Consider the following 25471-nt stretch of genomic DNA (forward strand, 5'->3'; position numbering starts at 1 on the left):
TTAAGGGCGATTATTGTTAACAAAGAAGGCATGACCACCTCTGAAGAATCTTCCACCATGCCCCCTTCTATCCCCAACACTTCTACTAGCAGAGGATGAAGAAGGGATTGCAGACTGAGTGAGATGTGCTTGAGCAAGAAATAGCTCAGATTTGCAAAATTTCTCAAGCATATCATCATAAGATAGAATGGACATCTCAACCTCTTGAAGAGAATACAACTCAGATTTAATAGAAACGGTAGTAATTAGGTTTTGGTAATCTTCATTGAGCCCTTCCAAAAGAGCATCAATATGTTCATCAATAGTTAAAGGAAAATTCAAAGACGCTAAAGAATCATCAATTCTCTTAATTCTTGAGACATAGTCAACAGCAGGAAGACCTTGTTTTTTTGTAAGCTTCAGATGAGTTTTCAGCTGCTTGACCCTATATCGAATCGATTTTGAGAAATAATCTTCAATTCTATTCCAGATATCAGAAGCAGAAACATAACCTATCATTTTGTTCTTAAAGGATTCATCCATGAAAGCATGAAGCTAAGAAATAATATTGTAATCTTCTTGCCTCCATCATTTGTAATAGGTTGATACAATACTAGCAGTTCGGTCAGCATCGGACGCATACTGTGAGGGCATTCTATCAGAATGTAGATGATCCTTAAGGGATTGCCCAAAAGTTGCAGCCAAAGTCTGTTGTTGCCAAGTCTTATGATTATTTTCATTGAGCTTGTCACCTATGAGATGATCAAAGGATCATGGAGTGAATGATGAATTAAAAAAGGAAGAGGTGACTGAGGAATATGAATTAGCAGCACTAGTAGCCATGGATCATGTACAAGAACGAGGCTCTTGATACCATATAGAGATTATTGAAATCTGATCTCATTAGGTGACAATATCACAACAGAGAAAAAAAACTTTCTATTACTGAAACAAACCACCATGTTCTCTGCTATATTCCTCTGTATTCAATATATATAGCTACACTATAGCATCAAGAATGTAGAAAGATTCGTACTAACTAACAAATCTTGAGCTAAACACCAAATAATTGCCTAGACTACTAACTAACTAACTGTCTGAACTAACTAATTGAGTGTTATCCTTATTAATTCTAAAGTTAGGATGCTCCCTACAACTTGACCCCAACAGTGTTAACTCAATACGTGTGGTCTCGTTCACACAGGTCAAACTGACTAAGATATAGGTCTCTAAAATCTGTATTTGACCTACGTTAGAGAACAAACCAAAAGTTTTCTTCACTACTTCAGTTATCACCACTAAACTGATAGTCAACTCAAATATAGGAATAACTTTTTAGTTTGTAAGAGAATAATCATTTATTATTATCTGAAGTCATTCTTAGAATTGAATAAATTTTATCTACAAACTCTATAAATATTCTAACTCTCATTTTAATAGGTATAAACAAAATAATGGGCCACTACAATTACGTCTACAAAAGAAAGTATGTTAGAAAGTCAAATTATGCTTCCATTTAATTTATTTTGAAAAGATTTTTAGAAACAATAATAATGATTTTGGATATTAAATTTGTAATTAATTGTAAAATATGATGTTCGTTTGCCACGGAAAAAAAATAATCTCATTAGGTAAACTAACAAAAGCTTAACCAACAAATATTTTTAAATTGTACTCTATATTAATTAGTTGTCATTAATTAATAATTATTTAAATTTTATTTTTTAAAAATACAAAATTAATGATTATTATTAATTACAGTCATTTAAAGTTGATTAATTAAAAATTATTTACCTATATACTTTTTCAAGAAAAAAATATCTCTCCTTTAAATCATAAATATTATGGATATATTATATATAATCATCTGGTACATATATGCATTCAGTTGAAACTACTATTGGTGTACACCATATATGCTGGCAATGACAAGCACGGTTATCATGTCTTTATTTATTTATTTATTTTTATCTGATAGTTCACATTCTCACAAGGTTCCAAATAGGAATTGAGGATATTCAAATACAATATTACAAAACCACAAAACACACAGGACAACACACATCCAAAACTATAAGGATATAAAAAAAAAATACAATACAAACATGATGGCAAGCATCAACATAAATAAAATGAGACGAATAACATATTAAAACACAAATAATATAAAAATCAGCCTTCTTCAAAAGAGCAGTTTCATAGGACATGTGCCTTGGCATCATCTCTTAAACAACATTTCTGTTTCATTTTCATTTTCATCTAACGAGAAGTGTAACGATGTTTTCCACATAAATGAGCTGCAGGAGAGAAAAAAAAAACACTATTGTAATTATTTTACAAGAATAACAACTTGGGTGTCTATGTATTGTAAGTGAAACTGAATTGATTGAATACTCATACAAGGTAACTAACACTACTTCTGTTTTTTTTTTTTTTTTTTTTTTTTTACTACTACCATAGATATACTAACATTAAATTTCAACCAACCATCAGCAGCTATAAATAATAACGTATAGTAGTTTGATCTATTTCTTTGTAGTAATGTATTTTTCCACTTGGATTTAGAGTTCACTACTTTCAAATAAATAAACACAAATTATTTTTTTATTCCTCAAAACACTTAAAGACAAGAGCGATTGCATTTCAAAAAACCTGGTAAACATAGAAAATGAGTCACCATATTAAATTGTGTATATCTTTATGTGTTACTTCACTTCTTTTAAATAAAATGATTAACTATCAAAATTTTCATAATAATATAATTAAACTTTTCACAAATACACGAACAAGACCACTGTATTTTTTATAAATTTTATTCATATTTTGATTATAAGTATAAATTTATTTTAATTATATGATTTATGAAGTTTGATTGTATTATTTTTTATTATATTATTTGTAAAGTTTGATTATAAATATAAACATATGATACTTTTCTATTTGAATATGGATTCTTATGCGAGTTGTTTTGATTTTTTTTTTCTACATATATCATGAATCATGATACACATCAACTTATCATATGAAGTACGCTATGAAGTAAAATATATGATCAAGAAAAATAATGCAGCATTTTATTTTATAATGCTATACTTACCTTAAATATAAACATGTAAAAGGATTGCAATGAAATGTTGCTTGATAGATCTACAGAGTTAGCACGAAGCCAAAGAATCAAAGCCATGATAGCGTGTGCGGAAACCTACCAAATTGAATTATTATACAAAATTAACATACTTGATAAAATAATCTACATACACTACTAAAAAATAGCATAGTTGCGAATTTTATCTTGAATTCTTTTTTCAAGATTTTGCTATGTAAAAAATTTAATAAAAATATTTTTTTATATTTTTAAATTTATTTATTTCTAAAATATTTTTAATCAAGCTTTTTTTAAATAATAAAAATAAAATAATACAATATATAAATAATAATTATTAACTAAAACATATAAACAAATAAGCATAATACTAAATATATATATATATATATATTTATTTATTAATTATTATTGTGCCGATCTGCGGATCTACAGATCGAATATGCGGATATTTAGCAAATATCCGCAATCTAATCTGTAAAGGGACGGATGGGATCCTATCCATAATTTTTGGATTGGATGCAGATATTTACCGCAGATTTACGGATACAATCCAATCTATGAACATTCTTAGGATTAATAGTCAAATTTATTTTTAAAAGATCATATATTTTTTATTTTTATTCTTAAAAAATTTGTTTAATCAAATTAATTCTTAAATAATTTTAATTAAATCACACTCATCCTTCCATTAAGCGATTGCCAGAGCAAAACCGGGATTTGTGTCGTTATCAACAAGATTCTCACCAAACTTCAAAAAGCACGCACTAGTGTAATGGTGGTTATGGGTTAGAGAAACAAACAATGAGAGTGAAAAATAAATAAGGACTCTTGTTCAAAAGATGAAGAGTTAGTCTCTTTTTTTTCCTTTCTTTTAAAACTACCATGTTTAGAATCTACACACTCCTTTCATTAATGACAATGAAAAAAAATTAATGGAGAGACGAACGTAATTTAAATAAAATTATTAAAAGACTAATTTGATTAAAAATTTATTTAAGGACAAAAACAAAAAATACAAGATTTTTTAAAGATGAATTTGACTATTAACCATTTTATAACTTATAGACAAAAGTTTAAGTAGGGTAAATTGATGGTTTCAGTGGCTAAGAGAAGGGGGTTGAATCTTAGCCCCCTTTTTCAGTGCTAACACTTGCTGAACTTTAGAGAAGACTTTTCTGTTTTAGCTCGTCACTTGACACGAGCAACTTTGTTTTGTCTCGTCCCTTGCCACGAGACTTTTTGTTTTGTCTCGTCACTTGGCACGAGATAATTCTGCCTTTTGCTCCTGTGTAGTAGAAAACAGAAATGGAGTAGAAAGAGAAGAAGATTGCACCCAGATATATCCTGGTTCGGCTGCTAAGTGCAGTGCAGCCTACATCCAGTCTCCATCACAAACATGATGGAATTTCACTATAATCAATCTGATTACAACTTGTAAAGTGCTAACCCAACTTACAAGGGGATTCCCACAGAATCATGATACACAACATAGATGAACAAAGGAACTCTAAGACATCTATTGCTTTTTCTTTTAATTTTGCACTCTCTGCCTTTTTCCGCTCTATGGCTTTTTCATTACAAACCTCACTGTTTGCCTTTTTCCATGAGACTCAAGACATGACAAAATTAAACAGAAAAATTACAAAACAGAGAACATTGAAGGAGAAGAGAAAACTGTTAGCTCAGGTAGCTCTGAGAACTCTGTGCCTTGCACTCTCAAATTTTCTCCTTGCTTCAACCAGTGGTTGTTCCCCCTTTTTAAAGAAGAGGAAAGCCTCCACACTTGAAGCCAAAACCGAACCAACTTCTTCCTCCTTCAACAAACACAGAACCGGTTCGGCCACTCAGAGAGAGAAGAGATAACCATGCATTAACCAACATGCAATTACCTCTAGTCCTTTCTTGATCATCACCCTTCATCAATCCGGGCTCTCCATCCTTGGCTTCCTCTCCAAGATGGATTTCTGGCCCTTGATGCCTCATGATGATGATGACTTCATCTACTTCAATCTCTGCCTTCAACCATCACTTCGCCACTCTAGCTACTCCCTGTGGTGGTTGAGCAGAATCAAAGACAAGCCATGCTTCAAGAATCTCCTCTAGCTGGCCGAATCTTCTTCTTCCATTTTTGAGCATGAAATGCTCAAGATAGCCTCACCAAATCTAACCACATTTGGTGAATATCTTAGCCACAGCTCACTTTTATTTTAGTATGTTTTCTTGCCATCATAGTGACGGTCTTGATGCATGCAACTCTTTCTTTTTCTTTGTTGATGAGCACGGCGTCCATGGTTTACTGGACAAAGACCAAAGAGAGAAGAAGAAAGAGATGAGAGAGAGTAAAAGAATCTGAAGAAAAGCAAAGCAAAGTGGTTAAGTAAATTAATTGGAATAACTTGCTTTTACTTCCCTTAGAGTGGCGTGCATAGTCATAATAGCCATCAAATCAATCTTCTCTCTCTTTCTTATGTTTCCAATGCATTAAATCAAATTTGAATTCCATCCAAAGTGAGGAATGGAATCCGTTGGAGGCAATGAACCAATTTTCTTTGCTTCTTGGGTTCGGTCATGCATGAAAACATTCATCAAAATTTTGAATTTGGGCTATGTTGCAATAAAGCTTAATCTGACCCAATAAAATTCTGATTCAATCAAATTAATTTGGGCTTTGTGACAATATAATCAAAGCTGGCCCATTTAGATAACATTTGCTTTCCTGATAAAATTGATTTCGGATCAAGCATGGAAAGCACACAAGAAAGCATTTGTTTGGGCTTGCAACAATAATATTTATTCTGGCCCAATTATAACTAGCTTTAATTGCAACAGTTGGGCTTTTGTTTCGGCCCAGCATAAAATCTGCACAACAAAATTATTAATTAAACAAGTATGAATTAGGATTAAATTAATAATTTTGTATTTAAATATTTTAATAATGTTTGTTTATCATCAAAATTAAATAAGAGTTTTCCAAACTCATCATAAAGTTTAAGAATAAATCCAGTTAATTCTAATTAATTTTTATTATTAAATAATTAAATAATTAAATTTACTCTTCAAATTTAAAATATACTATTGCCTAAGATATGTAAGATATATAATTATTCATATATCTTTCCATATAAATTAAAATCTTTAGAATCAATAATTTCATAACAAATACGATCTACAACATTAGTGAAAACAAGAGAGACCATCACATTAAATTTGATTTAAAGTAATTATAAAGGTATTGGTGTAAAATATTAGCTGATATGGATAGAAATTGTTGGACCATAAAGAATAAATATAAAGCCATTCCATTATTTTTATAATGGGTGTATTTTTAATTTTATTTTTGTATTTCATTAAGTAATATTTTTGGATTTTAATAATTTATTATTTTATATTGTACATAATTAAAAAATGGTTAATTTGAAAAAAAAGAATATAAAATTAAAATTAAAATTAATAAATATAAAATAATTTAATTAAAATATTATATGATATAATATTAATTAACACCTGTTATAATAAGAAATATTTTAGTTCGGTGTTATAAAGCTAGGCTCATTAATCTAAAGGTTCAGGTTTGTTTGGTATTAATTTTTTAAAGTCTCACCTTGTTTGATTTTTGCACGCAGATTATTTGTGTTTGCGTTTTTGTTTAACTGGCCAATTTTTAATAGATTTGATCGTTGTTGATCGATTCAAATTATAACAACAATCTGAGTCTAAATTATGGTAAGACTATTAATTTATTGATTTTTTTAGTCGAATTAGTTGGTTCGGTTTGATTTTAATAATTATATTTACAATAATATAATATTTTTAGAATGGATAAATAGTTAAATACCTTCATGTGCATAAAAGCTGCAATATTGAATGATGTAGTCATCCCAATTGCATGAGCCATTACGGTAAGTGTTGTAGATTTCTTCCATCTTAAGAAAGGTAACTGCAAAGGTTTCAAAATAATAGTTATATAAATCTTATGACCGTTATGAAAGAAAATTAAATATCATCTAGCAACCATTTATTTCAATCAAAAGCATGATTAAAAAATAGTCTAAGTAAATTAACTTCATCTTCATGGAGAATCTATTCTCATCATTAAGTTGCATCTTAATAAATTTTTACATAAACAATTTTAGGCATGTATTTCATAACAAATTACAATAAGCACATAATAAAAAATAAGCGAGACTAACTCATGGAGTGTGAATATTTGTGGGTGACACAATAATATTGCATAATAATAAATCGAGATAAGAGTAGGCTGAGACTTGTAAACACAATAAAAATTTTATAGATATGAGATTTGTGATTATCTTAGTTACTTCCTGTTTTGAGGGTATTAATTAACAAAAATTCCTTAATTATTGATATTCAAATCAACTCACATTAATGGAATAAGCTGTCATTAGCACAAAAGTGACAAGAAGAGACCAAAGCGATGGTTTTGATCCTATCATCCAAGCAGATCCAAAGCTCTGTATAAAAATAATAATAATAATAATAAGAGCATGCATGTGCTAACCCTGTTAACAAAATATTATTCGATTAATAAAATTGTTACGCATGTACACTAAAAATTAGTTATTAAATTAATTATTATGTATTTATATATAAATATATTTTATTTTTAATATGTGTTTTTGTATATTATATAGAAGTAACTGATTTCTTATATATTAATTGATAAATTAATAAGTACATCTCAATAAATAAAGTGAAATTATGGCCACTATAGAGGAAAGGTACGTATGCATAAACTGTATATCATCACAAGGCACATGTCCAATTATCAAATTTGTGTGTCCAATTATCAAATTTATTTTTAGTATAAAGTGCAGTTTCACAAACTATTTTATAACTATTCTAACTTTTATATATTCCAGCAACTTTTATTCCTAATCTATGTGAATAATTAAAAACCGATATATACAGAGGCAGAATCAAGGTCCTGAGGGAGAGTGAGTTAGTAATGAGTTAGTCTAAATAGTTTGTATTTATATGTTTCTTGCATAGTTGCTTTATCTTTTGCATTTATATGTTTCTATATTCTTTTTTTTAAAGTTAATTGGTTTAATTTTGTATATAGTTAATTAATGTTTTTACAAAGTATATTATAAAAATATATTATATTTGTGATCGGTTTATTTTTCAAAATTTTACTTGTTATTAGTAATTAATTATAACAAAAAAAACTAACTTGTTAACAAGATTGTAAAACAGTCAGTTTGACCCATTTAAGTATATTTTGTCTAGAGGCTACAATTTTTTAATCGGACCATTTATGACTAATTCGAGTAGTTAAATGGATTGACCCATTTACTTTTGATTCATTTTTTAAAAATATTTTGATAAAAAAAATTATTTTTGAGTAAAAAAATTTAAATAAATAATATTTTTTAAATTGACGAGTCGTATTTTTACATTGAATCAGGAGAAATATTTACAAAAGTACTAGTTAAAAATACAAAAAAAAATTAAATAGATCACTCTTTAATTTAAAGACTAGTCTATTTAATCTGTTAATTTTTTCGAATTAATTAGGCTCAGTCTATTCAACTCAAAATTTAAACATATCTAATTTTAGAGTTAAAAAAATAAGCCCATTTAAATAGGTAAACGAACTAGCCCAATAAATTTTTTTCATTTTGACGGTCTTACTTTTTTGTTCAATTTTTTTAAATACTATTTGTTACGGTGGGTAACCGGAGATTAATAGAACAGATGGTGTGGGATGGCCCAATCGTCCACGAATGGTGAGCTCCGGGTTGGTTTGCACGCTGGAGCCTTCTTCCGACTTGTATACGTGGGTGAATGGGGGGTGGTACCTGCAAAGACACTCCGATGCCTAAGTTAGCAAGAGTGTGAGCAGGTCTAGAAAGTATTGGGTTTAGAGATACCTGAGGGGTGTCAGTGTATTTATAGTGGTGAGCCAATAACCACCGTTGAAGTAGTACCGTATCTTTAGGGTGTTAACCGCCCCCATTATCTTGGGGAGGTTAAGATATGGCTTTATGAAGTGGTTAGAGAGATTTTAGGGGCGGTTACTCATTCGAATGAGTATTTATCTGCCAGCTAATCTCACATCCGACTTCTTCAGACCAAGTCGTGGTTGATACCGACTTCTTATGTGAAGGTCGGTACTTAGCTAGGCTTAATCCTTCAGATTAGGCCTTTTATTTGGACCTGGGCCTTTATCGTTGGGCCAGGGTACGAACAGTGCCCCTACTTGAGCCCAAAGTCTCTTTAGAGTTTGGGTTCAAGTATTTAACTCGGGTTCGTAGCCGACTTATTTGGAGAGCACATGGGTCCTATAAACCGACGTGATTTTCGCGACCCTTTGTTTCTGACAGTTACGTCAATTCAAGCGTCGTGTCCGTTAGGGAAGCATTGAGGGCTTTGGTAACGGTGCAATCTCATTAATGACTGCTCCGCTTTTACCATTATGCCCCTTAGCATGTTTATAAGTACTTTCCCTCTCTTTCCTTTTTCCGTTTCTGCAATCTTTCAAACTTCCTCTTTCTTTGTTCGTGCTGTGTTTGTACGTACTATACTTCCGGAGACTTCTGCTTCTTTATTTTCAAAAAGAGGTTAGTTTCTTTCTTCTTCTTTGTATGACTTGATTTTGTAGAGGGATAGTTTTGTAGATTTTTGCTCGGCTCCTTTTCTTCTCTCTAGAGACCTTTTTTTTTTTAGAGAAAAAATAAAAAAGATCTTTATTAATCGGGGAGGTACCTTCTTGCTACTAAGGGTCTTGATAGCCTATTTCCCCTTAGCCTCTACTATGATGCCTCGTTAAAAACCCTTCTCCGGAAAAAACCCTTTTGGGAAAAAATCATGAAGTTGGGAAAAGAGTACATCAGGGAGTAGAGTTCGCTTTTAACTGTAGTACCTTTTCATATTACAAGCATGCCACGACCTTGGTAGCTCAGTGTCGTTCAGGTCGGTTACTTTATAATAACCCTTCCCTAGCACTTCCTTGATTTTGTATGGTCCCTTCCAATTTGCGGCGAGCTTTCCTTCTCCTGATTTGTTGACTCCTATGTCGTTTCTGATTAGGACCAAGTCATCCGAGGCAAATGTTCTTCGAATGACTTTCTTGTTGTACCTGGTAGTCATCCTTTGTTTCAATGCTGCTTCTCTTATCTGAGCATCTTCTCGGATTTCGGGGAGCAAGTCGAGCTCCTCTTTGTGTCCCCGCACATTTCCGACCTCATCGTGGAGAATCACCCTTGGGCTTTGCTCATTGATTTCTATCGGAATCATGGCTTCTACACCATAGACTAGTCGGAAAGGTGTTTCTCCTGTGGCGGATTGGGGGGTTGTCCTATAAGCCCATAGCACCTGAGGGAGCTCTTCAGCCCAAGCTCCCTTTGCTTCCTGTAGTCTCTTCTTTAGTCCTGCCAGTATGACTTTGTTGGCTGCCTCGGCTTGCCCATTGGCTTGTGGGTGTTCTACCGAGGTGAATTGATGTTTAATTTTCATGCTGGCTACTAGGCTTCTGAAGGTAGCGTCGGTGAATTGGGTTCCATTATCCGTGGTAATGGAATAAGGTATCCCATATCTTGTGATGATATTTTTGTAAAGGAATCTGCGACTTCTTTGGGCGGTGATAGTAGCTAATGGTTCTGCTTCTATCCACTTTGTGAAGTAATCTATTCCCACAATCAAGTATTTGACTTGTCCTGGCGCTTGGGGAAAAGGACCTAACAAATCCATTCCCCATTTTGCAAAAGGCCATGGAGAAGTGATACTAATGAGCTCTTCTGGGGGAGCCACGTGGAAATTTGCATGCATCTGGCACGGCTGACACTTTTTCACAAATTCTGTGGCATCTTTTTGCAAGGTCGGCCAGTAGAATCCGGCTCGGATCACTTTTCTGGCTAGTGATCTTGCTCCGAGATGATTTCCGCAGATCCCGCTATGTACTTCCTCCAGCACCTCGGCGGTTCTTGAGGTCGGTACGCACTTCAACAATGGTGTTGATATCCCTCTTCTGTAGAGGACATTTCTCACCAAAGTGTAATGTTGTGCTTCCCTTCGGATCTTTTTAGCTTCTTTCTCCTCCTTAGGGAGGATGTCGAATTTCAAGTATTCGACTAAGGGATTCATCCATCCGAGGTTTAAACCGACTACCTCAAGTACTTCTTGTTTATCTTCTGTTTTTGTTACCGAGGGCTCTTGGAGGGTTTCTTGAATCAGGCTTCTGTTGTTTCCTCCTGGTTTGGTGCTTGCTAACTTGGATAGGGCATCCGCTCTGCTGTTTAGATCCCAAGTTATGTGTTTGACCTCGGTTTCTGCAAAGCGCCCAAGGTGCTCCAAGGTTTTTTCCAAGTACCTTTTCATGTTAGGGTCCTTTGCCTGATATTCTCCGCTTATTTGGGAAGTCACCACTTGTGAGTCGCTATATATCATCACTTTTGTAGCACCGACTTCTTCTGCCAATTTTAGTCCGGCTATCAAGGCTTCATACTCTGCCTGATTATTTGAAGCCGGAAATTCAAATTTTAAGGAAACCTCTATTTGGGTTCCTCTTTCATCTACTAATATTATGCCTGCACCGCTTCCTGTTTTATTGGAGGATCCGTCTACATAGAGTTCCCATGTAGTCGGTTTGTCCTCTTGATCCCTGCATATTCTGCAACGAAGTCGGCGAGACATTGGGCTTTAATTGCTGTCCGAGTTTCGTATCTCAAATCGAATTCGGAAAGCTCTATTGCCCATTGAACCATTCTCCCTGCAACATCCGTCTTTTGGAGGATTTGCTTCATGGGTTGGTTCGTACGGACTCTGATTGTGTGCGCTTGAAAGTAAGGTCGTAGCCTTCGTGAGGCTATCACTAAGGAGTAGGCAAACTTTTCTAGTTTGTGGTACCTTAGTTCAGGGCCTTGTAGGACCTTACTGATGAAGTAGACCGGGTGTTGTCCGACCTCGTCTTCTTTTATCAGGGCTGACGAGACAGCCCTGTTTGCTACGGATAAGTACAGAACGAGGTCTTTTCCAGGTACTGGTCGGGATAAGATAGGAGGTTGGCTTAAAAACCTTTTGAACTCTTGAAACGCCTCCTCGCATTCCGGAGTCCATTCGAATGGGCATCCCTTCTTTAATAAGGAAAATAATGGAAGGGATTTTATTGCCGATCCTGCCAAAAATCTGGAGAGGGCTGCAAGTCGGCCATTGAGCTGCTGGACCTCTCTCAAACAAGTCGGACTTTTCATTTCTAGGATGGCTCTACATTTATCGGGATTGGCCTCAATCCCTCTTTGTGTTAGCATAAATCCTAGAAATTTTCCTGCTTCAACCGCGAAGGCGCACTTTGCAGGATTTAGTCTCATCCCGTGCATCCTTATGGTGTCAAAGACTTGTGAGAGGTCGGATAAGAGGTCGACTTCATCCTTGGTTTTTACTAGCATGTCGTCGACGTATACTTCCATTAGGCTCCCTAGGTGGGGAGAAAACACTTTATTCATCAACCTTTGATATGTGGCTCCTGCATTCTTTAATCCGAATGGCATGACCACGTAGCAATAGTTGGCTCTGGGTGTGATGAATGATGTTTTCTCCTGGTCGGGTTCGTACATCGGGATTTGATTATATCCCGAGTAGGCGTCCATGAATGATAAGTATTGGTACCCCGAGCTGGAGTCCACCAGGGTATCAATACTTGGTAAGGGATAAGGGTCCTTAGGACATGTCTTATTCAAGTCGGTATAGTCGACGCACATTCTCCATTTACCATTCTGTTTTTTGACCAGCACTACATTGGCTAGCCATGTTGGGTACTTGACCTCTCTAATAAAGTCGGCTTCCAGGAGCGCCTGTACTTGCTCTTCTACTATTAGGGCTCGTTCCATGCCGAGCTTGCGTCTTCTTTGTTGTACAGGTCGGGATCCTGAGTAAACCGAGAGCCTGTGGGACATGAGCTCGGGATCAATCCCGGGCATGTCGGAAGCCTTCCATGCGAAGAGGTCGGAATTAGCTCTTAGGAGTTCAGCCAACCCTTGTTTTAGGGTTTCCCCTAGGTTGGCTCCTATGTTAGTGTTTTTTCCTTCCTCCCCACCGACTTGTATCTCCTCGGTTTTTCCTCCCGGTTGAGGTCGTAGCTCTTCTCTGGCCCTTGCGCCACCGAGCTCTATAGTGTGGACTTCTTTGCCCTTTCCTCTCAGATTTAGGCTTTCATTGTAGCATTTCCTCGCCAATTTTTGGTCTCCTCTCACCGTTGCTATTCCCGCTGAGGTCGGAAATTTCATGCAGAGGTGGGGAGTGGATACCACTGCTCCGAGCCGATTAAGGGTAGTCCTGCCAATTAAGGCATTATAGGCTGACCCTTCATCAATGACTATGAAGTCTATACTCAGAGTCTTTGATTTTTCCCCTTTCCCGAAAGTGGTGTGAATGGGTAAAAATCCTAGTGGTTTTATTGGCGTGTTCCCTAATCCATATAGGGTGTCGGGGTAGGCTCTCAATTCTTTCTCATCTAATCCTAGCTTGTCGAAAGCAGGTTTGAAGAGAATATCCGCCGAGCTTCCTTGGTCCACGAGAGTTCGGTGGAGATGGGCATTGGCTAGGATCATAGTTATCACCACGGGATCATCGTGCCTGGGGGTTATCCCTTGCCCATCTTCTTTTGTGAACGAAATAGTGGGGAGGTCGGGTGACTCTTCCCCGACTTGATAGACTCTTTTGAGGTGCCTTTTGCGAGAAGATTTGGTGAGTCCTCCTCCCGCAAATCCTCCTGAGATCATATGGATATGCCTCTCTGGGGTTTGTGGTGGTGGATCTCTTCTATCCATATCATCTCGCTTTCTCTTTCCGTGACTGTCCGACCTTTCCATGAGATATCTATCAAGCCGACCTTCTCTAGCCAGCTTTTCTATCACATTCTTAAGGTCGTAACAGTCGTTAGTGGAGTGACCATATATTTTATGGTACTCGCAATAATCGCTGCGACTCCCCCCTTTTTTATTTTTAATAGGTCTAGGGGGTGGCAGCCTTTCGGTGTGGCAAATCTCTCTGTATACGTCCATTATAGAAGTTTTTAGAGGAGTATAAGAGTGATATTTTCTGGGCCTTTCGAGACCGAGTTCTTCCTTTTTCTTGGCTTCCCTTTCCCTCTCCTTAGTTGAGGGAGGGGGTCCAGGTCGCCAGCTCAGGTCCCTTAATTTGGCGTTCTCTTCCATATTGATGTACTTTTCAGCCCTTTCTTGTACATCACTTAGAGAAACGGGGTGCCTTTTAGATATGGACTGTGAGAAGGGACCTTCTCTGAGCCCATTGACTAGCCCCATTATGACTGCCTCTGTGGGCAGGTCTTGGATCTCCAAACATGCTTTGTTGAACCTTTCCATATAGGCTCGTAAAGACTCCCTGACCTCCTGTTTTATTCCCAGGAGGCTCGGTGCATGTTTTACCTTGTCTTTCTGAATTGAGAACCTCATCAAAAACTTCCTTGAGAGGTCTTCAAAGCTAGTGATCGATCTCGGGGGAAGGCTATCGAACCACTTCATTGCTGCTTTCGACAAAGTGGTCGGAAAAGCTTTGCATCGAGTAGCGTCGGAAGCATCAGCTAGATACATCCGACTTTTAAAGTTGCTTAGATGATGCTTTGGGTCCGTGGTTCTATCGTAGAGGTCCATGTCAGGGCTTTTGAAGTTTCTCGGAACTTTTGCCCTCATTATGTCCTCGCTGAAAGGATCGTCTCCGCCCAAGAGTTGTTCTTCTTGTTCGTCGCGGGAGTTGTGATTCTTGAGTGAAGATTCTAGCTGTAAGAGTTTTCTTTCTAACTCTTTTCGCCGCTCCATCTCCTCTTTGAGGTACTTTTCCGTTTCCTTTTGCTTCTCCCGCTCTTGCTCTAATTGTTCCAGGCGGCTGTGGACTAATCCCATTAGTTCAGCTACGTGGGATGGTCCGCCTTTTTCTGATTCGCGCCCATCTGAGGAATTTACCTTCGGGTTCTTCACTCCGGAGGTGCCTTCTCTATGTTGATTATTAACTTCCTGTTGTAGGGCTAGATCCGCATCGTTATTACTCATGTCCAGATTCTCTTGTTCGGAATCTGTTTCCACATGGCCTTCTTCGTGGGATCTGTCCGCCATCAATGGATGATCTCTCGGGTCCCCGGCAACGACGTCAATGTTACGGTGGGTAACCGGAGATTAATAGAACAGATGGTGTGGGATGGCCCAATCGTCCACGAATGGTGAGCTCCGGGTTGGTTTGCACGCTGGAGCCTTCTTCCGACTTGTATATGTGGGTGAATGGGGGTGGTACCTGCAAAGACACTCCGATGCCTAAGTTAGCAAGAGTGTGAGCAGGTCTAGAGAGTATTGGGTTTAGAGATACCTGAGGGGTGTCAGTGTATTTATAGTGGTGAGCCAATAACCACCGTTGAAGTAGTGTCGTATCTTTAGGGTGTTAACCGCCCCCATTATCTTGGGGAGGTTAAGATATGGCTTTATGAAGTGGTTAGAGAGATTTCAGGGGCGGTTACTCATTCGAATGAGTATTTATCTGCCAGCTAATCTCACATCCGACTTCTTCAGACCAAGTCGTGGTTGATACCGACTTCTTATGTGAAGGTCGGTACTTAGCTAGGCTTAATCCTTCAGATTAGGCCTTTTATTTGGACCTGGGCCTTTATCGTTGGGTCAGGGTACGAACACTATTTTTTTTATTCAAATAAAAATTAAAAGGAAACAATCATTATATATAAAATTAATCAATTGTAAGAATTAAATTTAGTCTTCAAATTAAACTATTTTATTTCATTAACATCTAGGTAATCGGACTCAATTATAGTTTTATTTTTGTAAAAATCTACTTCTAATTAATTTGATAAAAATATAGAGGAAAATGAATAAAGACAGTCGCATCCTAATAAGAATTGAAAATAAACTTCTAAGCATCCGACTTGGCAAAGGTGATAGATGCTTCTATATATAACATACCAGAAATAAAAATGATGCCACAGTTATAACTCCATTTGTGAAAGAAAATTCTCCATATGCTAAAGGAAGATATGGCTTATTAATCTACAATAATTAAAAAAATGTAGCACTGGTTAGAAAAATAACACAAAAAACATAACTCTATAAAGATGCTTGCTTTCTAAACTCTAATGAATTAATGCTAAAACACTAGATGAGGGTAACTTTTAATCGGTCTATCTTACGTACTAATAGGTCATACCTTGTCTATTTCAAGATCAGCTAATTGATTCAATCCAACAATATAGAGATGCATGAAGAAGTGTGGTACAATATACTGAAATGAAATAGCAGGGAAAAAAGCTCACCATTAGTAATACATTCTCTAATAATAATAATAATAATAATAATAATAATAATAATAATAATAATGATGATGATGACGACGACGACGACGAAGATGAGAAACTCTTGAAGTCAATAATTTTTAATATTTTTTGCTATTATTTGACTAATATAAGTATTAAATATTTTTAATAAATAAATTTTATTAATTTATGTATATAAATTTTAAAAGAATACGGGTATAAATTATATTAATTTATATGTATAAATTCTAGTAAATATAAATGTAAATTACATGTTTTTTTTGTAAAATCCTGTAAATTCGAATATAAATTCTTAATGATCAAATACTAATAAAAAAAATAATAATATTTAATAATTATATAACATTGCCCTATTATAATTACTAAAAGGTGCATGGCATTTAGAGGTGATTTTATTAGAGGTTGTAACCGTCGCAAAACATATTACCAGCAAGCAATCACTATTATTTAAGTTGCAGGGATTATAATTCGTAGCGATTTTCAACAACCGCTGGCAACAAGAAGTTTTTAATGTGATATATATGAAACTTTAGAGTTAAGAAATGTGCTGCTATGTTCAAATTCATTATTTTTTTTTAATGAGTTCTTATATCATTCTTGTTTTAAAATGATATAAGTAGACATTATAGGGTAAATTTTCCTTCCTATGTTTCTTGACATATATATTGTCGCCAACCTGTAAATAGCCATTAAAAAAAGTTGGAAATAATTGTGATAGATTGTCCACGGCAAGGAGTGATGAAAAAAATGAGCCTGCCACCTGTCAAATGATTCAAAAGATTAATAGCAATTGATGCGTAGAACATTTTCAAGACTTAATTTAGAAATGAAAGAAACTTACAAGGCCCATAAATGCGTAAAATCTGCTAAATTTGCGAAAATTATCAAAGCCATGTATGATAGATTCAATAATAATTTTTGAATTATGAGCTTGTGGTTTAGGTTCATATGATTCTGTAGTCACTGCATTGATTAAGGGTCTCTTCTCATATTTATCAAATGTAGATCTTGGATCCAAAGATGTCTTGATGATGGTATTATTTTCCATTGATGATTTTCCATTCTTCTTCCATGAACATCTTGTTGCATAATATCCTAAAAAACCAAATTCATAATTAAAACATTTTATTTATTTATGTATTTAGCCTCCAACAAACGGGTATGTGAAATGTAGTGTTGCACGACACACCTTGTTAAAGAAAACCTCGTTAAAATTTATTAAAACATTAAAAACTCATATCAAACTATAAATATGGTAAAAAAATTTAAAATAATATCTATTCTTTTTTTTATACAGTAAATAAAGAATATAAAATTGAGAATTGAATATAAAATTTTACAACTAAATTAGAGTGGTACTGTTGTATTATACTAATTAAGCTTATAATTGTCTGAAAGAAAAAAAGTAAAATATAATTGAGTTAATAAATATTGTTTTTGTAAAATACAAAAAAGGTAGATATATATTAAATAAAGATTAAAAATAATAGGCATCTACATACATATTGTGAACTATTAATCACATGTAGTTAGGACTATAAAAATTAAAAAGTTTATGCTATAATACTTATAATTAAAGTGGATAAACATTTGAAAGGTATTACTAAAATTAAAATAATATTTTTTATATTTAATAATAATTTTTAATTTAAAAAATAAAAATACAAATATTAATAAAATATAAAAAGATATTATTTTAATTTTAATAATATTATTTTAATGTTGCTAAGATTATATAGCACCATTATGATTCGACCACCAAATTAAAGATGTCAGCTGTGAGAGAGAGAGAGAGAGAGAGATAAGAGATGTGAGATAAGAGATGTGACTTACTTGCGTAGGAATGGTCAACGTAATTTTTATTGTTCCAGCAATGCCCACCTATCAATGTCACTTGTTATATAAAAATACTCGCAGAAGCTTCGTGCAACCCAAATTTCTGTTTTGTGTTTCGGATTATGGGTCGAATTTTTGGATTAAATTAAAAAAATATTAATAAAAAGTACTATATTTTTTAAAAATACAAAAAATTTTAAATAAATTGTCATTTAACCTGTCATTTTTTTTATTAATCGAGTTCTTTCTGTTTTTTAAAAATTAAACGAACTTAATTTTAAAATTAAAGATGTGTTCATTTTAATAGATAAATAGACTAAGCTAATAAATTTGGCCATTTTAACAGCCGTTTACTTCATATTATTACTTAAAGTAAAAAAAAGAAAAGGAATAATTTGATCTTTTAGATATTTTAGATATTCATAATATTTCAGTTTATAAAGATATTTGAAAAATAATAAAAAATAAGCATAAAGTAGTTTAAGATGACCTTATTTCGTATTCTTTAATTAATTACCTCTTCTTTTATTTTATATTCTTTAATTATCGTTGAAATGATTGGATATACTAAAATAAGTATATAATTACAAATATTACAAACATATAAAAATATTAAGTTAAATAAAATAATTGTGAGTTATTTATATTTATAATATAAATATTTCTTATTTAGTTTTCTCGAGTGAAATTTTTGTTTAAATTTAAAACTTCTTATGACTTGAAAAAATTATTTAATTGAGTGAAGAGATAAATTAAAAAAAAAGTATAGTAACCAATAAATTTTATGTGAAAATTAGTAAAGCTAATTTTAGAAAATAAATAAATAAATAAATAAATAATAACTAAATAAAATGAAAGGTAATAAACAATCCTAGTTTATAACCTTAGGATTTTAATGGTTGAAAAAGAAAAGAATTATATACCTCTAATTGATGGATGGTTCATATTGAAGAGACTCACCTATAAATTGAGTTTTTCTTTAATTCATTTCAATCAAGTCATCCAAAGAGAATAACATAATATTTCTTTGAGTAGTTTTCTTCTATATATATAGAGAGAAGTGTGTTCTCCTTTTGTCAAGAGAGAGTGTTATTGTAGTCTCCTTGTGAGAGAGAGAAGTAGTAATTCTCAAAGAAAGTTATTCAATTGTTTCCATATTTTATACAAATTTCTAATTTGTCATCTGTCTGGTACCTAACAGTGGTATCAGAGCCAAAGGTTGCTGATTAATATATATTTTTTTCTCCGCTACGAGTTACCGTCTAAAAAAAAATGGCAGCAAAGTATGAAATTCCAAAATTCAGTGGGAGTAATTTTTCCATATGGAAATTGAAGATAAAAGCCATTATGAGAAAAGACAATTGCGTGACAGCAATTGAAGGTAGACCCACTGGAATTACAGATGAAAAATGGAAGGAGATGGACAACAATGCTGTTGCAAACTTACACTTGGCACTAGCTGACTCAGTTTTATCAAGTGTAGCAGAGAAAAAGACAGCAAAGGAAATTTGGGATGCTCTCACAAAATTATATGAAGTCAAGTCACTTCACAACAAGATATTCTTGAAGAGAAGACTTTATACTCTTCGAATGAGTGAGTCCACATCGGCAACGGATCACATCAACAATCTAAATACGCTATTTTCCCAACTCTCATCGTTGGAATATACCATAGCGGAAAATGAACGTGCAGAGCTCTTACTTCAAAGTCTACCAGATTCATATGATCAGCTAATCATTAACTTAACTAATAATGTTTTGACTGATTATCTTTCTTTTGATGACATGGCTGCTGCGGTTCTTGAAGAAGAATCTAGGCGCAAGAATAAGGAAGATAGATTAGAGAGCTCAAAACAAGCAGAGGCTTTGTTGATGACAAGAGGAAGATCAATGGAGCGTGGTTCCAGTGGGAGTCAAAGTAGACCAAAGTCACAAAGTAAGAAGCAGATCAAATGCTACAATTGTGGTAAGAGAGGGCACTTCAAGAAAGATTGTTGGAATAAGAAGAGTATAGAGAAGGTTACAGAAGGATCAAGTTCTCAAGGATGTGTTGCGAGTACCTCTGATGATGGAGAAATCCTGTATGGCGAAGCAACAATTGGTTCTAAAGGCAGCAAACAGCTCACTGATGTTTGGATTGTTGATTCAGGAGCAACATGGCACATGACTCCTCATCGTGATTGGTTTTGTACATATGAACCTGTCTTAGAAGGATCTGTGTTTATGGGAAACGATCATGCCTTAGAAATTGTTGGAATAGGTACTGTCAAAATAAAAATGTTTGATGGTTCTATTCGTTCACTTCAAGGGGTAAGACATGTGAAGAGCTTGAAGAAGAACTTGTTGTCGATTGGGCAACTGGATGAACTTGGCTGCAAGACCCATATTGAAGGTGGGATCTTGAAAGTTGTTAAAGGAGCTCTTGTGGTAATAAAAGCAGAAAAGATTGCAGCAAATCTATATATGCTTGTGGGAGATACTTTGCAAGAAGCAGAGGCATCAGTTGCTTCAACAAGCCAAGAAGAAATGACGATGATATGGCATTGCAAACTAGGCCACATGTCAGAACGAGGTTTGAAGATTCTTGTAGAACGTAATCTCATTCCCGGGCTCAAATCGGTAAACTTACCGTTTTGTAAGCACTGCGTTACAAGCAAACAACATAGATTGACGTTTGGTAGATCAACTGCTCGGAGCAAGCACATATTGGAGTTGATTCATTCTGATGTGTGGGAATCGCCGGAGATGTCCCTAGGAGGAGCAAAATATCTTGTATCATTTATTGATGATTACTCTAGGAGGCTATGGGTGTTCCCGATCAAGAAGAAGTCAGACGTGTTTGCGATGTTCAAAGAGTTTAAAGCAAAGTTAGAACTTGAATCTGGAAAGAAGATCAAGTGTTTAAGGACAGATAATGGAGGAGAATATGTCGATGGTGATTTTCTAACATTTTGCAAGCAAGCAGGTATTCAACGGCAATTCACAGTTGCATATACGCCTCAGCAAAATGGTGTAGCAGAGCGAATGAATTGGACTCTCCTAGAAAGAGCACGAGCTATGTTGCAAACTACAGGTTTAGCTAAGTCTTTTTGGGCAGAAGCTGTTAAAACTGCCTGTTATGTGATAAATCGGTCACCATCAACTGCAATTGGGTTGAAGACACCAATGGAGATGTGACAAGGTAAGCCACCTAATTATTCTTCTTTACATATATTTGGTTGTCCTGTGTACGTAATGTACAATTCCCAGGAAAGAACAAAGCTGGACCCAAAGTCTAGAAAATGTATATTCTTGGGTTATACTGACGGAGTTAAGGGGTATCGCCTGTGGGATCCCACTGCCCGCAAGGTAGTTGTCAGTAGAGATGTGATATTTGCAGAAGATGAATTGCAAAAGGAACAAGAAAATGACAACACTGTTAAAGATATAACCACTGTTCAAATAGATGAAAAATGCAGAGAAGGTGATCTTTCTGAAGCAGAACCACAGCACGAAGAACAAGAAGCAGAGGCCAATGACATAGAAGTTCGTCGATCCACTCGACAAAGAAGAACACCATCATGGCACTCAAATTATGTTTTGACAAACCATGATGCATATTGTCTTTTGACAGAAGATGGAGAACCAACAACTTTTATGGAGGCTATGCGCAATCCAGATGCTTCTATGTGGATGACAGCAATGCAAGAAGAAATTGAGGCATTACATAGGAACCATACCTGGAAACTTGTTGAACTTCCAGCAGGTCGGAAAGCCATTGGTAACAAATGGGTTTACAAGATCAAACGAGATAGTAATGATCAGGTGGAACGATATCGTGCAAGATTGGTTGTCAAGGGATATGCTCAGAAAGAAGGTATTGACTTCAATGAAATATTTTCTCCGGTGGTGAGACTAACTACTATTAGAGTAGTTTTGGCTATGTGTGCTGCATTTGATTTACATCTAGAGCAATTAGATGTAAAGACTGCTTTTCTTCATGGAGAACTTGAAGAAGAGATATATATGCTCCAACCAGAAGGTTTTGAAGAACAAGGAAAAGAAAACTTGGTTTGCAGGTTAACTAAATCTCTGTACGGTCTAAAGCAGGCGCCAAGGTGTTGGTACAAGAGATTTGATTCTTTCATTATTAGCCTTGGATACAACAGACTTAGTTCAGATCATTGTACTTATTACAAGAGGTCTGGTGATAATGATTTCATCATTCTACTGTTGTATGTGGATGACATGTTGGTGGTAGGTCCCAACAAAGATCAAATCCAAGAATTGAAGGTACAGTTGGCTAGGGAGTTTGATATGAAAGACTTGGGACCAGCAAACAAGATTTTAGGGATGCAAATTCACCGAGACAAAAAAGATAGGAAGATTTGGCTATCGCAAAAGAATTATTTGAAGAAGATCTTGCAACGCTTCAATATGCAAGAATGTAAGCCAATTTCAACCCCACTTCCTATGAATTTCAAATTATCCTCAAGTATGTGCCCTAGTAGTGAAGCAGAGAGGATGGAAATGTCTCGAGTACCGTATGCATCAGCGGTGGGAAGCCTTATGTATGCCATGATCTGTACAAGACCAGATATTGCTCAAGCAGTTGCGGTAGTAAGTCGATTTATGGCAGATCCAGGTAAAGAGCATTGGAATGTTGTTAAGAGGATCTTGAGATACATCAAAGGAACCTCGAATGTTGCATTATGTTTTGGAGGATCAGAATTCATTGTCAATGGATATGTCGATTCAGACTTTGCAGGTGATCTTGATAAACGAAAATCTACTACAGGCTATGTGTTTACACTTGTAGGAGGAGCTGTAAGCTGGCTATCTAAATTACATACTGTTGTGGCTTTATCTACTACAGAAGCTGAATATATGGCAGCTACACAAGCATGCAAGGAAGCTATTTGGATCCAAAGGTTGATAGAAGAACTCGGACACAAACAACAGAAGATTTCTGTGTATTGTGACAGTCAGAGTGCCTTGCACATTGCAAGGAATCATGCCTTTCATTCAAGAACAAAACACATTGGAGTACAATATCACTTTGTTCGAGAAGTAGTAGAAGAAGGAAGTGTTGATATGCAGAAGATTCACACTAAAGACAACCTAGCAGATGCCATGACAAAACCAATCAACACAGAAAAGTTTGAATGGTGTAGATCCTCATACGGCCTATGGAATACATAAGCAACATGAATTTTGAAAATTTATCAAAATTAGCTTTAAGTGGGAGATTGTGAAAATTAGTAAAGCTAATTTTAGAAAATAAATAAATAAATAAATAATAACTAAATAAAATGAAAGGTAATAAACAATCCTAGTTTATAACCTTAGGATTTTAATGGTTGAAAAAGAAAAGAATTATATACCTCTAATTGATGGATGGTTCATATTGAAGAGACTCACCTATAAATTGAGTTTTTCTTTAATTCATTTCAATCAAGTCATCCAAAGAGAATAACATAATATTTCTTTGAGTAGTTTTCTTCTATATATATAGAGAGAAGTGTGTTCTCCTTTTGTCAAGAGAGAGTGTTATTGTAGTCTCCTTGTGAGAGAGAAAAGTAGTAATTCTCAAAGAAAGTTATTCAATTGTTTCCATATTTTATACAAATTTCTAATTTTTCATCTCTATATTTTACTGTGTCATTTGTCTGGTACCTAACATTTTATTTACGGACGGAACAAAACTGCGTTTTATTAAATGTATATTATTGACGACAAAAAAGTATAACATTTTTAATTTGGGTACTGTTAGGGACCGACAGCCTATGGCTAGGCCGTTGCTACCTTCCGTCTTTTTAGCAATCATCCATGTAACTTTGTGTGTGGTAGTGCAAACATATTATAAAAAAAAAAATTAAGTGTATCGTATATGGGTATTTTAATAATTTTTAATTGTTGATATTAATTATAAAAAATATATAATATATAATTAAAATTAATGATTAAAAATTATTAAAATATCAGTCTATCAATATACGAACCCATATTATAATGGACATAAATATACATTAAGACGGTAATATTTTTTCTTTGCATGTACAAAAAAGTTCAGGTATTTTAAAAATAATATTAGATAGATTTTATATTAGTGTGTTTATGGTAATTATGGCGACAACTATAGCTAAGTAAGTATTATCAAAATAATTTTTTTATATTTTGGCAGCATTTTTTTAACAATTTTTTTTAAAAAATATTGTTAAATAATAAAAAATATTATTTATATTTAATAATATTTTTTGAAATATCATATTTATCATAACTAAGTTATAGATATATTAAAATATACCTATATATATATAGGGACGGACATAAGGAGGGACGAGTGGCGGCCTCGGTCCCTGCAACTCTTTTTTATTAGTAATAAGTTATCATGTATAATTTATTTTTTTTAAAATTATTTAGTATTTAGTCTAGTATAAATAAAAGTTCAGTTTAATTTAAATATTAATAATTTTTAATATTTAAAAAATAAGTAACAATATTAAAGAAATCTGAAAAAGATATTATTATTAATATTTTTTAATTAAATAAAAATTTTCAAATCTCATAAAGTGAATTCTTTTTCTTCTTGTAGCAGTTTTTTTTTATTCATTTAATATTAATTCTCTCTGTTTCAACTGCTACAATTAAGAGATCTTTTTTAACTATGAATATTGTGAAAAATAACTTAGAAACAAAATAAAATATGAATTTTTTGCTAATTATCTTTTAATTATATTGAAAAGAAAATTACTAAAAATTTTGACATAAATTCTATTATTGGTGAATTTTATGATACGAAAAATCGACCACTTCGTTAGTAAAAAGTATACACATATTTTTTTATTTTAAAATATATTCTCTATCGGTATATTTTTGTAATACATCTTATATTATATTTTTTTTACATAATTTTTAATATTATATGCATTATTGGCCCTCCATAATATCATTTTTGAATGTGTCCCTATATATATATATTATTGTGTTGATACCAGTAGCAAAACCATAGTAAGAAAACCATTTTTATACAAAAGACGACAACTATTTTCTTGTTATATACGAAAAGAGAATAGAAAAATAATAAACACATCAATTCAGGAAATGAAAACAAAAAGAAGAAAGAAAAAAACAACAATAATGAGAAAGAAGAGAGACACAATACCCGTGACGGTGGTTGAAGAAGAACTAGGAAGTGACCCTAGAAGCCCGAAAGCCATTATTTTCTAAATCAGCAAAATCCTCAGAAAGTTGCACAATAA

The 25471-nt window shown here is 34.0% G+C and overlaps 3 protein-coding genes across 3 annotated transcripts; all 3 read right to left on the bottom strand.

Annotated features, from left to right (window-relative positions):
- On the bottom strand, nucleotides 1–522 carry LOC140174739 (uncharacterized). The gene has a single exon (XM_072200245.1). It carries the CDS (start codon nucleotides 520–522, stop codon nucleotides 1–3), a length of 522 nt encoding a protein of 173 aa, XP_072056346.1.
- Nucleotides 523–1885: 1363 nt separating this feature from the next.
- On the bottom strand, nucleotides 1886–7550 carry LOC140174617 (probable homogentisate phytyltransferase 1, chloroplastic). Its single transcript, XM_072200102.1, has 4 exons — nucleotides 7468–7550; nucleotides 6921–7022; nucleotides 3077–3181; nucleotides 1886–2276 (listed from the first exon to the last, which is right to left on the bottom strand). Exons 1-4 carry the CDS (start codon nucleotides 7537–7539, stop codon nucleotides 2235–2237), a joined length of 321 nt encoding a protein of 106 aa, XP_072056203.1. The 5' UTR covers nucleotides 7540–7550; the 3' UTR covers nucleotides 1886–2234.
- An 8461-nt stretch (nucleotides 7551–16011) lies between these two features.
- Nucleotides 16012–25471, bottom strand: LOC112707571 (naringenin 8-dimethylallyltransferase 2, chloroplastic-like). Its single transcript, XM_025759360.3, has 6 exons — nucleotides 25375–25471; nucleotides 18228–18275; nucleotides 17236–17489; nucleotides 17071–17154; nucleotides 16268–16342; nucleotides 16012–16110 (listed from the first exon to the last, which is right to left on the bottom strand). Exons 1-6 carry the CDS (start codon nucleotides 25427–25429, stop codon nucleotides 16012–16014), a joined length of 615 nt encoding a protein of 204 aa, XP_025615145.2. The 5' UTR covers nucleotides 25430–25471.

This window comes from Arachis hypogaea, chromosome 8 (genome assembly GCF_003086295.3).
Source record: "Arachis hypogaea cultivar Tifrunner chromosome 8, arahy.Tifrunner.gnm2.J5K5, whole genome shotgun sequence".
In the NCBI taxonomy this organism is placed as follows: Eukaryota; Viridiplantae; Streptophyta; class Magnoliopsida; order Fabales; family Fabaceae; genus Arachis; species Arachis hypogaea.